This window comes from Falco naumanni, chromosome 8, assembly GCF_017639655.2.
Source record: "Falco naumanni isolate bFalNau1 chromosome 8, bFalNau1.pat, whole genome shotgun sequence".
In the NCBI taxonomy this organism is placed as follows: Eukaryota; Metazoa; Chordata; class Aves; order Falconiformes; family Falconidae; genus Falco; species Falco naumanni.
Window position 1 is genome coordinate 52,122,220 of NC_054061.1, and position 12,543 is coordinate 52,134,762.

The 12,543-nt window shown below is 39.9% G+C and overlaps 1 protein-coding gene and 1 long non-coding RNA gene across 4 annotated transcripts; one reads left to right on the top strand and one right to left on the bottom strand.

The window, feature by feature from the left end:
- Positions 1-3,058: 3,058 nt before the first annotated feature.
- STRADB (STE20 related adaptor beta) lies at positions 3,059-12,518 on the bottom strand. 3 transcript variants are annotated; one of them, XM_040604733.1, is made up of 12 exons: positions 12,076-12,518; positions 10,348-10,404; positions 9,937-10,017; positions 9,422-9,521; positions 8,651-8,772; positions 8,067-8,145; positions 7,433-7,556; positions 6,709-6,880; positions 6,199-6,303; positions 5,743-5,972; positions 5,127-5,169; positions 3,059-4,647 (listed from the first exon to the last, which is right to left on the bottom strand). In XM_040604733.1, the coding sequence occupies exons 2-12, from the start codon at positions 10,357-10,359 to the stop codon at positions 4,495-4,497; spliced, it is 1,221 nt and encodes a 406-aa protein (XP_040460667.1). In that variant the 5' UTR covers positions 10,360-10,404; positions 12,076-12,518; the 3' UTR covers positions 3,059-4,494. The 3 variants fall into 3 exon arrangements, with proteins under 3 accessions (XP_040460667.1, XP_040460666.1, XP_040460668.1); XM_040604732.1 differs by having other exon boundaries at positions 8,067-8,175; XM_040604734.1 differs by lacking the exons at positions 9,937-10,017; positions 10,348-10,404; positions 12,076-12,518 and having other exon boundaries at positions 8,067-8,175; positions 8,651-8,792.
- LOC121092996 lies at positions 6,887-12,072 on the top strand. Its single transcript, XR_005829452.1, has 3 exons — positions 6,887-7,133; positions 9,940-10,312; positions 11,974-12,072. It is a non-coding gene; the product is annotated as an uncharacterized LOC121092996 (long non-coding RNA).
- Positions 12,519-12,543: the final 25 nt, after the last annotated feature.

Consider the following 12,543-nt stretch of genomic DNA (forward strand, 5'->3'; position numbering starts at 1 on the left):
TCCCTCGCAGCGGTGAGGAAGGCGCTGCTGTACCGCCGTGGGTGCGGCCGTGCACGAGCCCGCTGACCGAGGGCGGGAAGCCGAGCGCCCCGCGGGGCCGGGCCCGCCGCGCTGCCGCTTCTTCGCGGCCAGGTGCGTTCGGGGGTGTGCCTTCCCCGACACCCCCAGCCGGGGACGGGCTGTGTGTCGCCGTCCACTCCCCCGGCCATTTAGTTACAGGTCAAGCCTGACCGTTTCGTACCCCGCCGCCACCGCAGCCGGCAGCCGTTGCCCGCCGCGCCGGCAGGGGGCGTCCCGCGCGCAGCAGCCGTTGGGGCCGGTGGCGGGGCCGCCTCAGGCTCGGCGCCTCCCGCCCGCAGCCGCTCCTCGGCCCCGGGGAGCGCAGCGGCGGGGCGGCCCCTCGGGCTCGGGGGTGCGGGCGGCCCCGCGGGCGAGGAGGAGCCGGGTGGCGGGCGCGTTGTCAGCCCCCGGGGAAAGGGAGCCGCCTTGTCGCCCGCGCGGGCGGTTGTTGCCTGCGCTGACTGGGTGTTGCTGCAGGCCGGTGTGCCCGTAGCAGGACAGCAGCGAGGGGGGCCCTGCTGAATAGTTCCATCCCTGCCTCATCCGGGGGTGAAAAGACTTTCCTGGTGGGAGCAGGTGCTGGATCCCTCTGCCTCTTGCATCCCACGCTGTTTGGTGGAGCAGGCAGTGTGTGCCCGGGTAGCAGCAGCAGTCAAAACAGCAAACCCAGTCAAAAAGAAAGAATTCCCTTATATTCCTGCACATTTGCTTTAATTCTGTATTTTAAATTTATGTAATCTTCAAACTTAACAAATTTCAGAGCCCTCCCTCTCTGAAGTGGTTTCCTGTACTGATTTTTTGTAACTGTTCATTAAAATGGAAGAGAGCCTGGCTTTTCAGGTTGATACAGGCAGACCTCAGACAGATAATGATACAGCGACAAACAAAAAGCAAGATATTGTGTACAAATTATTTGGCTAGCTGTTTATTCATAGACCACCTCCATTTCTCAGAGCCTTCTTTTTTAAATCTTTAAAAACTTTTAAAGTCTTTACTTGGTTCTTACTCATAGTCTTTTGAGGTCCGTCTCACTGGATGTGTTGTGTAGTATCTCAGGATTTCAGTACTTTTTCCTCATTCCTACAGGACAGGGATGACCATCATTAGGACAAGTCATTACAGTTAGCTTTGTTGTAGAGGTTTATTAGACAACCTAATATACTTTAGCAAAGCTACTTACTAGCATTAAAGACAAGGTATGTAAGTCACCTACTTGGGTATCTGCCTCACCTCAGAGACCTTCAGAACAATAGTTTTCAAATGCTTTGCCATTTAACTGATCCTCCAGGCTAAAAACTGCTTTCATAGCGCTTGAGGAGAAAGAGGGTGTGGGGAAAAGAGAGAGGTAAGGTAAAACTCAATTTTTTATTTTTTTTTTTTTCTTAATAGCATCAAGTGGAAGAAATTGTTCTCTCTTCAATGAGTATTTATTGCATTGAGAGTCTTTAAAGTGAGTAGTTCAAATAGCAGATCAGGTTGATCCTGAGTAAATCCCAACTTTTTCCTGTGTTCGTTCATTCAGTCATTCACACACTGCTGTGATATGAGACCAAAACAGAAAGAAAGTCAACAGTTTTGAGCATATATTCAGGATAATGTTAATTAACATAAGTTTTCTATTGTTACAGGTGTTTGATTATTTTAGGTACTATGAACTGGAGCACAAAGGTGACAGCAAAAAAAGCCCTTGCATTTTCACAAGTATTGCAAAAGTAACCAAGCTATACATTTCTGTTTCAGTGGCCATAAGATTTTGCAAATGTATACGAGTTTTAGAAGCCCCTTTGAAAATAGCTCACATTGAGCCTAAATGTGAGGTACTTCAGAATTTCAAGTCCTTATGCTGGTAACACACATCATTGGTATGAGTAAAAATGAATAAACACATGCTCTAAAAAAAATACATTGTGCTTAGAACTATGTCAGCTTGAAATACAGTCTCTGCAACTTGTATCTTAATACTACAGATCATGAATCTCAGACTTTGAAAACACTCACTATGCAAAAGCTTCAGATTTTCAGTAGAACACAGTTGATTCAAAGAACTTACTTTCAGTGACATAATATGATGATTATACATACTTTTATGTTAACTATTATTTCTTATTTTGCATTACTCCTTAATAGCAAGTATCAGAGTTAATGAACAAAACTGCAGCAAACAATTCAGGGACTACATTCAAATATTTCTGGTTATTTTAAGAATTACTAGAAGTCACTAGAAGCCTCTTAATTGCTTTTTGTTTGAAAATATTGTAGTTGTTGAGAAGCAATAGTTCTAACAGTTAAGATTTGTGAGCTTTTTAATTTACAAAACTGTATTTCATTTTCTTCTTAAAAGTTATGTCAGTACAGAAGCTGGATCGGTATTTAGAAATAAGTAATTTTATTTTTTTCTACAGAGACAGCAGGAAAGTAACTCCACTGGAACACATCAGTTTAAATCAATTTATAGTGACTTTGTTGTTAGTAACCAAGTTAATTTTTATAGAAAGAGCATGGGGCACTGTTGTTTCAAGAGAAGCTTGCAGATACTAGCAGCTAAGGTGCCTGGAATTTTCTGCTCTGCTTTTTTTTTTTTTTTTTTTTTTTTTTTTTTTAAGAGTAGTAATGCTTATTCAGCAGTCTATAATTAAAAATATGTACAACTTCATGTATGTTCTCACTTATTTGACATAGTTTTAACATGTACTATTAGTCAAAAGTTACTTGTAGATGCTATATAACGCATTTGATTTGAAAACAGTCAAAATTTTTAATGGTTAAGAATTAAGAACATGGGCTTCGCATGAAAATAGTATCTTCTCGAAGAGCACATTTAAATTACTAATATTTTTATGATCAGAGTAATTTTCCAATTTAGACAACTATTTTCTTACCTAACGATTGGCATAAATATGAAACTTCTTTCCTGCAGTAACAAGAAGCCATTAATATGGCTGGACTACGGTGAAAACAGAAGTACAAGAATTACAGAAATAAATGGAGACAGATAGGGTAAGTTTATTGAAAGGGTTTTAATCTTAAGTTTCACATATTAGGTTCTGAGATACAGAGCTCGTTTCACAGCATAATGAGCAGAATCAACTTTTTTGTTAATATTTTAATATGATTGGTTAGAATTTTATGTCTGTCTCAGGCTTGTGTTTTGGTCATTTGGTCTTCAAGGCTCTGTAGTGAAGCTGCTGGCAAAACAGTATTCCCAAGGCTGGCTGTAGCCTGGCTCAGTAATGGAAGACTTGAACACTTAATGTGGAATATTGTTAATGATGAGAATTTAAAATATCCATTCAGTATCTATTTATACGTTTCTACTACAGTCAGAACTTACATCAATAAAGTACTCATGGCTTTAGGACAACATTTACTAAAAGGCGATGAGAATAAGCAGCTTTTTTAAAAAGAAGCTGCTTTTGTTCAGCCTGAGTTGCCTGGTACAGTATGAGAGATGAAAATGTACTGAATTGTAGGGAGAAGAAAGACAGTTTTTCATCTGACTTAGATAATAAAAACCCTAGAATCCTAGTGAATTTAAGTTCTTGCTATAGCTGAATCTATCCTTCACTGTGCCATACAGAAGAGGCTTGTTTGTCAGCAGGAGTACCAGTGAAGCTTAATGCATATTGTCTGTTCTTTTAAGAAACAGCATTAGGTTCTGGTAAGTTCTGTTGGTGAATGGGAATACAGTATAAATAAAAATATGTACAGTAACTTCAGATTATTTAATATGATTCTTCAAAATTAACCCATACCTGTTATAACTTGAGACTTACTTGCACAGTAAGAGGTCCTCAGATTAATTGCTAAAATGACACAGCAATAAATGGAGATGCAAATGCACAAATCTGTACAAAGAATGTAGACAAATGTAAGAGCATGAGTCACATTTTCAAGTAGCTTGATTTCTTTGGGAAATACGCAGTATTAAAACTGCATGAAAATGCATGAAAAGAAAAACATTTATTTGCATAAGCAACTAATCTGTGCAGTTGCAAATTTAGACTTGGAAGCGGAGGATTTCTCCTTACTGAAATAATCTGGGTAATAATGAAAAGATGAATAGATTGTTTAAGTAAGGTCACAGACAAAACCCAGGCCTGAATTCAGAAAGGCACGTTGACTGCAGCAATATGAGCTAAAAATACATTATAAAGTAAGATCACAGTAGGAATGCTCTTGTTTAGAAATATTTTGAAAGAGGGAGATAAGCATTCAGCCATTCTCTATATACAGTTTTCCTTATGGTCAGAAAGTGAGGCACGCTGCACTTCATGATGCCAACAGAGCAAGTAGTTAATGAAGTATGGCCACTTTAATGGCATTTTCAAGTATACCTTGTCTAATTGTATTTTAACCATACAAACTAAAGCAGCAAATACAAATCACATTTTCCTTCTTTGAAACACAGGAGAGGTATGTTTGTTTGGTATTTATTTAGAATTCCCAGTCTGTATCATCTTGATTTGCAGTAATATGTCCAAGTTCAGTTCCAACTATTGCTGAGGGCAGTGCCAAGAACTCTGATCTGTTATTTTGAATAGGAGGTGGTAATAGAGACAGCAGTGAATTCTGTGTTTGTTCTTTTATCTAGAAAGAAGAAAAATTAAAACAGGGCTGCACATAAAAGTCAACATAACCTTGCATCTGACTTGATTAAAAGCACATGAAATCAGAGCCATGTTCTTGCATGTTACAATACTGAAAATAACAGGATGAGGGGTTTAGCATTTCTCACTCTAAAGCTGAATTAATCTTTCAAGGTTAATTACTATAGCTCTGCGGTTCTTCTGCTTTAAATTAAGAATATTAACCATTATTCTTATTAGTTAGGCTGATTTTAGTTAAGTTAAACCAACTTTATCAAAGGGGAAATGGATTACTCGTAATACTTCCTATACTATCAATACCATTTTGTTTAAAAAAAAATAAAAATAGTCTGAAGCAGATGTGCTGTTACAGGATTTTTTTTGGCTCCAGCTAACTTAGTTATTTTGTAAAGCCACAAATATTAAGAGTTGGAGATTTAGGTTATAGCTGTGTCATTTAACAAAATGTAGTAAACTCACCTGTTTGAAGAACGTATGCGAAAGCAAACTGCTTGCTGATGGCCTGGATCATAAAATGAACAATATAATTATATTTTGGAAAGTAAAATACTGCTTTTGGAAAATGGGCCGGACTGACAAATCAATTTAAACGCTGTGGTTTTTCATCCACAGGACAAATGTGGATATGAGAAAAGCAGCTCAGAACTCCTACATTCTATGCCTCAGTTTGTAGTGAAGGCACTACTAAAGAAATCCATTTTAAAGGCTTTTTCACTTTTCCATTTAACAGAAATTTACTGCCTCATTCAGAAAAGACAGTACTGAAAACATATACTTCAGATTTCTGGTTTTTTTCCTGTACAAAGTGCATGTTTAAAAATGAATTTTACTTGTTACAAAGTACACTCGTATTACAAGAAATTCAGGGACCAAACAACTTTAAAAGCATGGTTCCTCTATCAGATAAGGTAATTTTTAAATTACAGAACAAAAGGTAAGTGTAGCGTGGTACATAGTACTTCTGGTCTGAAATTCTGACTTTAACAGTATTTAACTAATTACTGTATCCTAAACTGTGGGCCACGCTTGGTCTTAGATTGAAGCGACAGAAAATTTGTTTTCACTAGAAGGTTACCTTTTCTCAGGGTCTTGTTGCAAGCAAAGTTCTACCAAGTTGTGGAAAGCTGGTGAAAATGTTTTGGAAAAGGGAACTTGCAGTCTTTCACTGGTCATTGTGCGTGTCATGCTCTCACCAATTCCAGAATCAACACCTGATCGGGAATTCTTCATCCTGGATTCCCCACGGGGAAAGGTATTTATATCCCAAGGAAAATATGTGGGACCTTTCAGCTTTTGCAGCAGCATCTAGTAGAAAGGAAGACCAGCAAAAGAGTTCAGCAGCTAATCTGGACCTATTTTAGGCTAAGCTGTGAAACTCCAGGAACAGAACAATCATTTGATCTAGAAAGAAGCATGCATATTTGAAATAACAAACCCAGCCACCATTTCAGCAGCAATAGCATTGGTTTCTCAGAGTAAAACAAAAAAAGCTCAGCATGGTTTTCAGTAGAAATTAAGTTTAGAATCATACCTGAGTTCGGGGCATATCTTGAAATGGAACATGTCCATTGGCTAATTCACATGCTGTAATTCCCACACTGTATATGTCAGACTTCATGTTATACCCAGATAAATCCTGTGAAAGAAAACTCTACTGGATCACTGATGCCATTGATCAGTGCTGACAAAAATAAAAGCGTCTGTTTCAAAGCAAGATTCCAATACCCTGTAATCTATCTACACTGGATTGAGGCAATTAAATTGTGAACCTTCAGGCTTTGTTCAGAAATCTGATGGCTGTACTGAAGACAAGTTTTAGGATCTGTAGTAGTTTCCAGGAAGGTCAGGTGAGGAGACAGTACAGCACCACCTTAACAACAGCTTTAAAACTGGTTTTCTTTAGGAGAAAAACAAATCCAGTTCATGTATGCCTTTTCAAAAGTTGCAGTTCAACACTGCCTTTCTGCAAGCACGCTGAAGTTAGACGTTGAGTATTCCCAGCAACTTCGAATAGGAAGAATGAAATTTAATTTATACTAACCTGTCTCAGTAGTTCGGGACTCAGCCAAGGAAGCACAGATGTACTAAACTGGGGGAAATCATATACCACCTTTGACTTTTGTCCATTTTTAATTAAACTGTAGAGGTTGTTTAAGCCAGAGAGAGAAACCAGCCCATCCCCTGAAATCAGAATGTGGCTAGCTTTAATATTCCTGTAACATAAAGTGGTAAATTTTAGTTATAAAAATTATTCAAAGAACTACTAGAGTAGAAAGGCTTTCATATTTCAATAACTTGTAGTTCAATGTTAGCATGCAGTTCTATTTAGCAGATTATTTTCATGGAAGTTCTTCACTCAGTATGAGTTGTCTTTTTAATACAGCCCCAAGAGAGAGGAGAGATGATCAGCAAGAGAAAACTGCCAGAAATTGGAGAAGGGTCCTCCTTCCCTGCAAAGGGTGTAAAGTAAGGAAGACGTTTCTACAACTCTGTTTCTTGTCTGTTTGAAAGAGACAAAGCCAGACAGATGTGTAATCCCTGTAACAACTAGCATGAAGTAATGCACGAGTACTGTTCTTGTTAAGTTTCTACAAACTTGGTTCTGCTGTATTGAAAAAAACCAGCTTCTGCAGTGGCTGACATAAGAGGGTATATAGAAAAAGGAAGGGAATAACACTTAAGCTGAAAATTAATTTTGAAGTGGAACTAAATTCTTTATAAACTGGATGCTGTAACCTGATTCTTACCTACTGACATTCTCCTACCTGTGAATGTAGCCATTCTGGTGCATGTAATTTAATCCTCTGATTGCACCAAACAGAATGTTCCCTATCAAAGCTTCACTCATTCCTTCAGGAAAGTAAGTCTTCAGCAGGTGTCTAGCTGAACCTGGAAGTAAAAAAAGCCTAGCTAAGCCTAACAAGTCTTGTTAAATTACTTGTCTATGCTTGCTTCATTGTCTACATTCATCAAGAGTGGTGTTCTCATCTTTATATTGACTGTGATACATCAAGAACAGTTACATAGATGCAACTGATGAATCCATTGGGCAAAGATCACACTCAAGCCACGCTTCTGTTAACTGAAAGTCTATGCCAAACCTTTACTCAATCAAGTTTTCTGTTGCCAAAATTCAAAGCTGTATAAACTCAAACATCTCCCAGTTACCATTCCTCACATGGTGGGTGTTAGGACCAACTGCAATTTAATGCAGTTCCAATACCAGCCTTCAGTGGGGGGGAAGATTATGTACAGAAGGCTTCTCTAAACAAATAGTTTGATAAAGTTTCTTTTTCCTATAAGACAGGGTTTGCTTAAAAGGAAACCTCTGATGGACCGTGTGGTCCAAATGGTATCAGCCCTTTTTCCTATTCCAAAATTGCAGTTAACAGTTCTTACCATAAGCCATGAATGGGGAGATGACCCAAAGCCAACTACCAGCTGTAAACACTGTCCAAAGTGTCATTATGTTGGGATGCTGGAAAAAGTGGGATAAAACCACCTCATTCTATGGAATTAAATGAAAGTGGATGTGTTAACCACAAGACAACAGTCTTATTAAGAGCATTAACTACATCAGTAATCAGTAGGAAGAACTGTTGCCTGTGTGCATTTATACAAAGTTGCAGGTGATGTGCATAGCCTGCAATAGAAATGTAAATAACTTGCCTGTAATTACATTTGTCTGAAGTAAATCTAGTTTGCTCATAGTCCAAAGTTTTGGTGTTAAATACCAAGTACAGAACATGTTTCAAAGAAAAAGCTGTACAATTACAGTAGTATTTCTAAAACACTTGTTAACTGTTTTCTTCAGAAAGCAACTCTCAAATTTACACATGCCTGGTGTTTATATTCTATGCCTTTGGAGGAAAAAACTTGACTGAAATGACCCAGTACAAACGCAAAGGCTACCTCTGTTCAGTAACCGCACGTGTATTCATCACTATCTTCATCAGCCTTATGCAGAAATGCTATTGCTTTACCTGTAAGGCTTTCAAATGTTCTTCAGAGCAATTTTCTAGGTCTGTGATCCTGACAGCAACTTGCATGCCTGTAGGCATATGCCGTGCAAGGTAGACTGAAGTTAAGTTGTTGAACCTCCTTCCTGAAACCAGAAGTGGCTGCCTTAACATCGAAAAATACAATAATCCACCACATAATTTCTTTCATATTAAGAGATATTTTTACAAATCTAAAATTGCAGTTGATAGCAGCATGACCTTTTCTTTAAGAATGTCAAGAACTTAAGTATTTGCCACAAAACATATCCACCAAATTAGTTAAAGTATGGCTCTGATATTATTAGAACACCTAGAAGTGTTTAAACATTTTTCAGTATCAATTACACATCTCAATGAACAACACTTTTACCACGTATATTCACATAAACATATGCATGCACAGTAGGGTTCAGGGCAGCCGTCCTTAGGGCAATCAACTCAGGTAGCCAAGTGACAAGACATGATGTTACTTAATGCTGTTATTTATTGTCCACATATCACAGATTTAGAAAGCTGACATGCACAAACATCAAGAGAAAAATTCAGGTAATTGTTGATTTGTCTTATATCTTAAAATAAGTGATTACTGAGCATTACATGAGCAATGCACATTTCACAACTAAGGAGAACAAGAATAGTTCTAGTCAGCTGATAATACGTTTTACAGACTTAATATTCACTGCAGTTAGCAACAACCTATTGAGGACATATATCTGCAGGAACAAGAAATATTTTAAGATATACTTATGTTACCTATTTCCAGCTGGAGTTCATAGTGAGAAACATTAGAAGAGCAAAATACCGTTTCATTCCTTCCTGTAGATGGGGGAATCCAGGCTAGATCAGAATCAGCCTAACAGTGAGGAAAAACAGTTCTCAAAATGACTGTAATTTTTAAACATGTATATGTTTAAAATTAATACAGAAATACCATTAATTAGAATGCAAAGATGAAGTACTCAGAATGTGCAAGCTGGTGCTTTTACCATTATACTGAGACTTAGTTTTATGAGCTACTGATTAGCAGTGGGGTTTTTTGTTTGGTTGGTTGGGTTTTGTTTGTGTACCTGTCTGTTTGCTTTGTTTTTAAACAAGTACAAGATTAAGAGTAACAGTTACCTACAGTCTTTTTCCAAAGTGGAAGCCCCAAAGTATTCTGGTTATTTTTGCTGTTAACATTTTAAGAAATACCCCCTAATGAAATTATTTTTCATATGTACCAGCTTTATATTTAACGTTGACAGTTACTGTTCCTTTTTTCTTCTTACCAGGGATTCATGGACACTGCTCTGAGATAGCTCTTCTGGTCTGATTGATTCAACTGGTGTATGCAGAATACAGGAACAGTCCTTGAGAAGAGAAACAAGTGAACGTTCATGGTGTCACTGCAATTTATTGAACGTGGCAGTGGGAAAACATTTGAAAGTAGCCCCTCCAAGCAGGAGTTCGGAAAGTTTTCTGCTACAACAAGTCAGTCAAGCAAGAGGTTAAGAAACAGCACAGAGCACATACATGGCAGACTTAAGAGAGAAGAGATACTGAACAGTCTCCTTCACCAAAAGTTGATGCGACAAAGTTTAAACAGCTCAGGACTGTGGAAATCCCCTCATGCAAGACATTTCACCAGAAATGTTTCACATTAAGGTATGACTGGCAAAGATTTTTAAATACAAACTTACCAAACAAGACATGGAACCACTTTAGGTCAGGGGAAAAGTCACATACACCCATTTATCCTAGAAAAAATAAAAGTAGCAATGTAAGATTGTACATAAACCTGTAATAAATATAAGTCTCTAATCACAACTGTGAGGCCATTCTTCTCAGTTACACACACAAAACCCCAAAACTACAGCTCTGGGAAAACCTGCTTCTATTGAGCCTTCAGGCAGCATATGGGTTTTGAATGCCATACTGAGGATATGCAGTATTACAGAATCATTTAGGTTGGAAAAGACCTTCAAAGTCATTAAGTCCAACCGTTATACATTCCAGCTCAAGTTTTCCTTTTTGAATCATTGGCTTAGTGATCTTATTACCACTTCTGAACAACTTTATTGCAAGTTAACTGCATATGTGCAGAAAGTAAAACAGAAGAGATTCATGAATCCCTGGCAGTTTGTAGGAAAATAAATGTGTGTTGTTTTAAAGGAGCACAGCTGTGCTAGTCAGATCTCGTCTCAGCTGCGTGCAGCTGAACTAGCTCTCAAAAAAAGCAAGCCAGTAGCAATTGCACTTTACATTTCACAAGCAAGAGAGGAAATACTTTTGTAAAGGATTTACATTAAAAAAGAAAAAAAAAGGGGTGGTGGTGAACCAGCTCAGATAATTTTCGCTTTATTTAAGCTGCAGAATCAGCATTTAAACTCTCTCACAGATCAGAGTAGCCACTCTGAAAGTCCTCCAGCAGACTTAATGTCTGATGCTTTGAAAGCTTAGGCAGTGATGAGAGATGACTATGTTTTATAAGCATATCAAAGTGTAGAGTGGGACTAGCTAATTTACTAATTACAAGCAAGTCTTCATGATGAATCCTGTTTGGTGGCTGACAGTCACCTACAGGAGGTATTTCCATATTAATATGTAATTATTGCTTGAAAGTTAACCTTAAAATGGTGAAGTACTGTATCAGAAACTGCTTTGTTTATCAGTCTAAGCACTTAAAATATGTTATTTATTCAAGGCAACACTCTTGAAAAAGCTAACAAGCTGCCCACCACACCATCCGCTGCCAAACATCCAAGCTACTCCTTTAATACTGTTACAGTGAAAATTTGCTTGAAGAAATACCAAAATTCCTTATTAAATATGAAACATGGAGACAAAAGGAAATACTTAGTAGGTACTGGGCACCTTGAGAAGATCAGGGCATGATTTACCCAACCTCATTGAGGAAGTCTGTGGCGAAGTTGCAAAAAAGTAATAAAAATCATGCAGGTGCTAGCTGGCCAGCACTGTAACGGCTACAGCATCCTTCTCCTACCTGGAAAGGTGATACCTCATTCCATTATACAAGATAGTTTATTCTGTTGCTTGGAATATTAAACTCTAAGAGCTAAGATGAAGAATCAAGTCTTAACACTACAACGCTAAAGTATTGTAGAATTTGTTCAGAGGGGGATCACCAGCCAACAGAAACATCCATGATCCACGTTTGTTCCAATAACTACAAATGTAAGGTTTTTATTTTTCTTATGTAGTTTAACATTGCGTCCATTTTCAATACCGTTTTGGATCATGTCCCTACATAAACCTTTTTCCTTGTTTCCACATGTTTTTAATTTTTTTTTATATATATACTGCAGAGAGTGACAGTGTTGCACAGCGGAGCTGACACATCCATCCCAGCTCGGCCAGAGCTCGGGTGCAGCGAGCAAGGCGGGGGAGAAAGAAAGAGAGAAACATGCCTGTGAGCCGGGGTGCGGGGCCGGGGCCGCCTCCAGACGCCGCGGGCGCACGGCGCTCCGGTTCCGCTGGCGCTGGGCTGCGGCTCCCCCTTCAGCGTTGGGAGGCGGCTCCCGGTCGCGGACCTCCGCCGAGACGATCCGTCCGTGGCAGAAGTAACGGAACGCGAGAGAGCGCCTCCCTTGCTCCGGGACACCCGTTCCGCGCCCCCCCGCCTCCCGCGGCGGCCAGGCCGGGGCTGCGCCCCTGCCAGCGCGGCGGCCGCTCCCCGCAGGCGCCTCCTGAGCGCGGCGTGCGCCGCTCCTCGGCCCGCCCGGCTCCCCCCGCACTGGGGCTGAGGGCGCGGCCGGCCCGGAGCCCCGGGCGCCCCCGGTGCCGCCAGGAAGCCCCGCAGGCGGGGCAGCGCCCCCCCCCCCGCCTTGCCGCCACCGCCGCCGCCTGAGGCCGGGGCCCAGCCGCCCGCCCGGAAC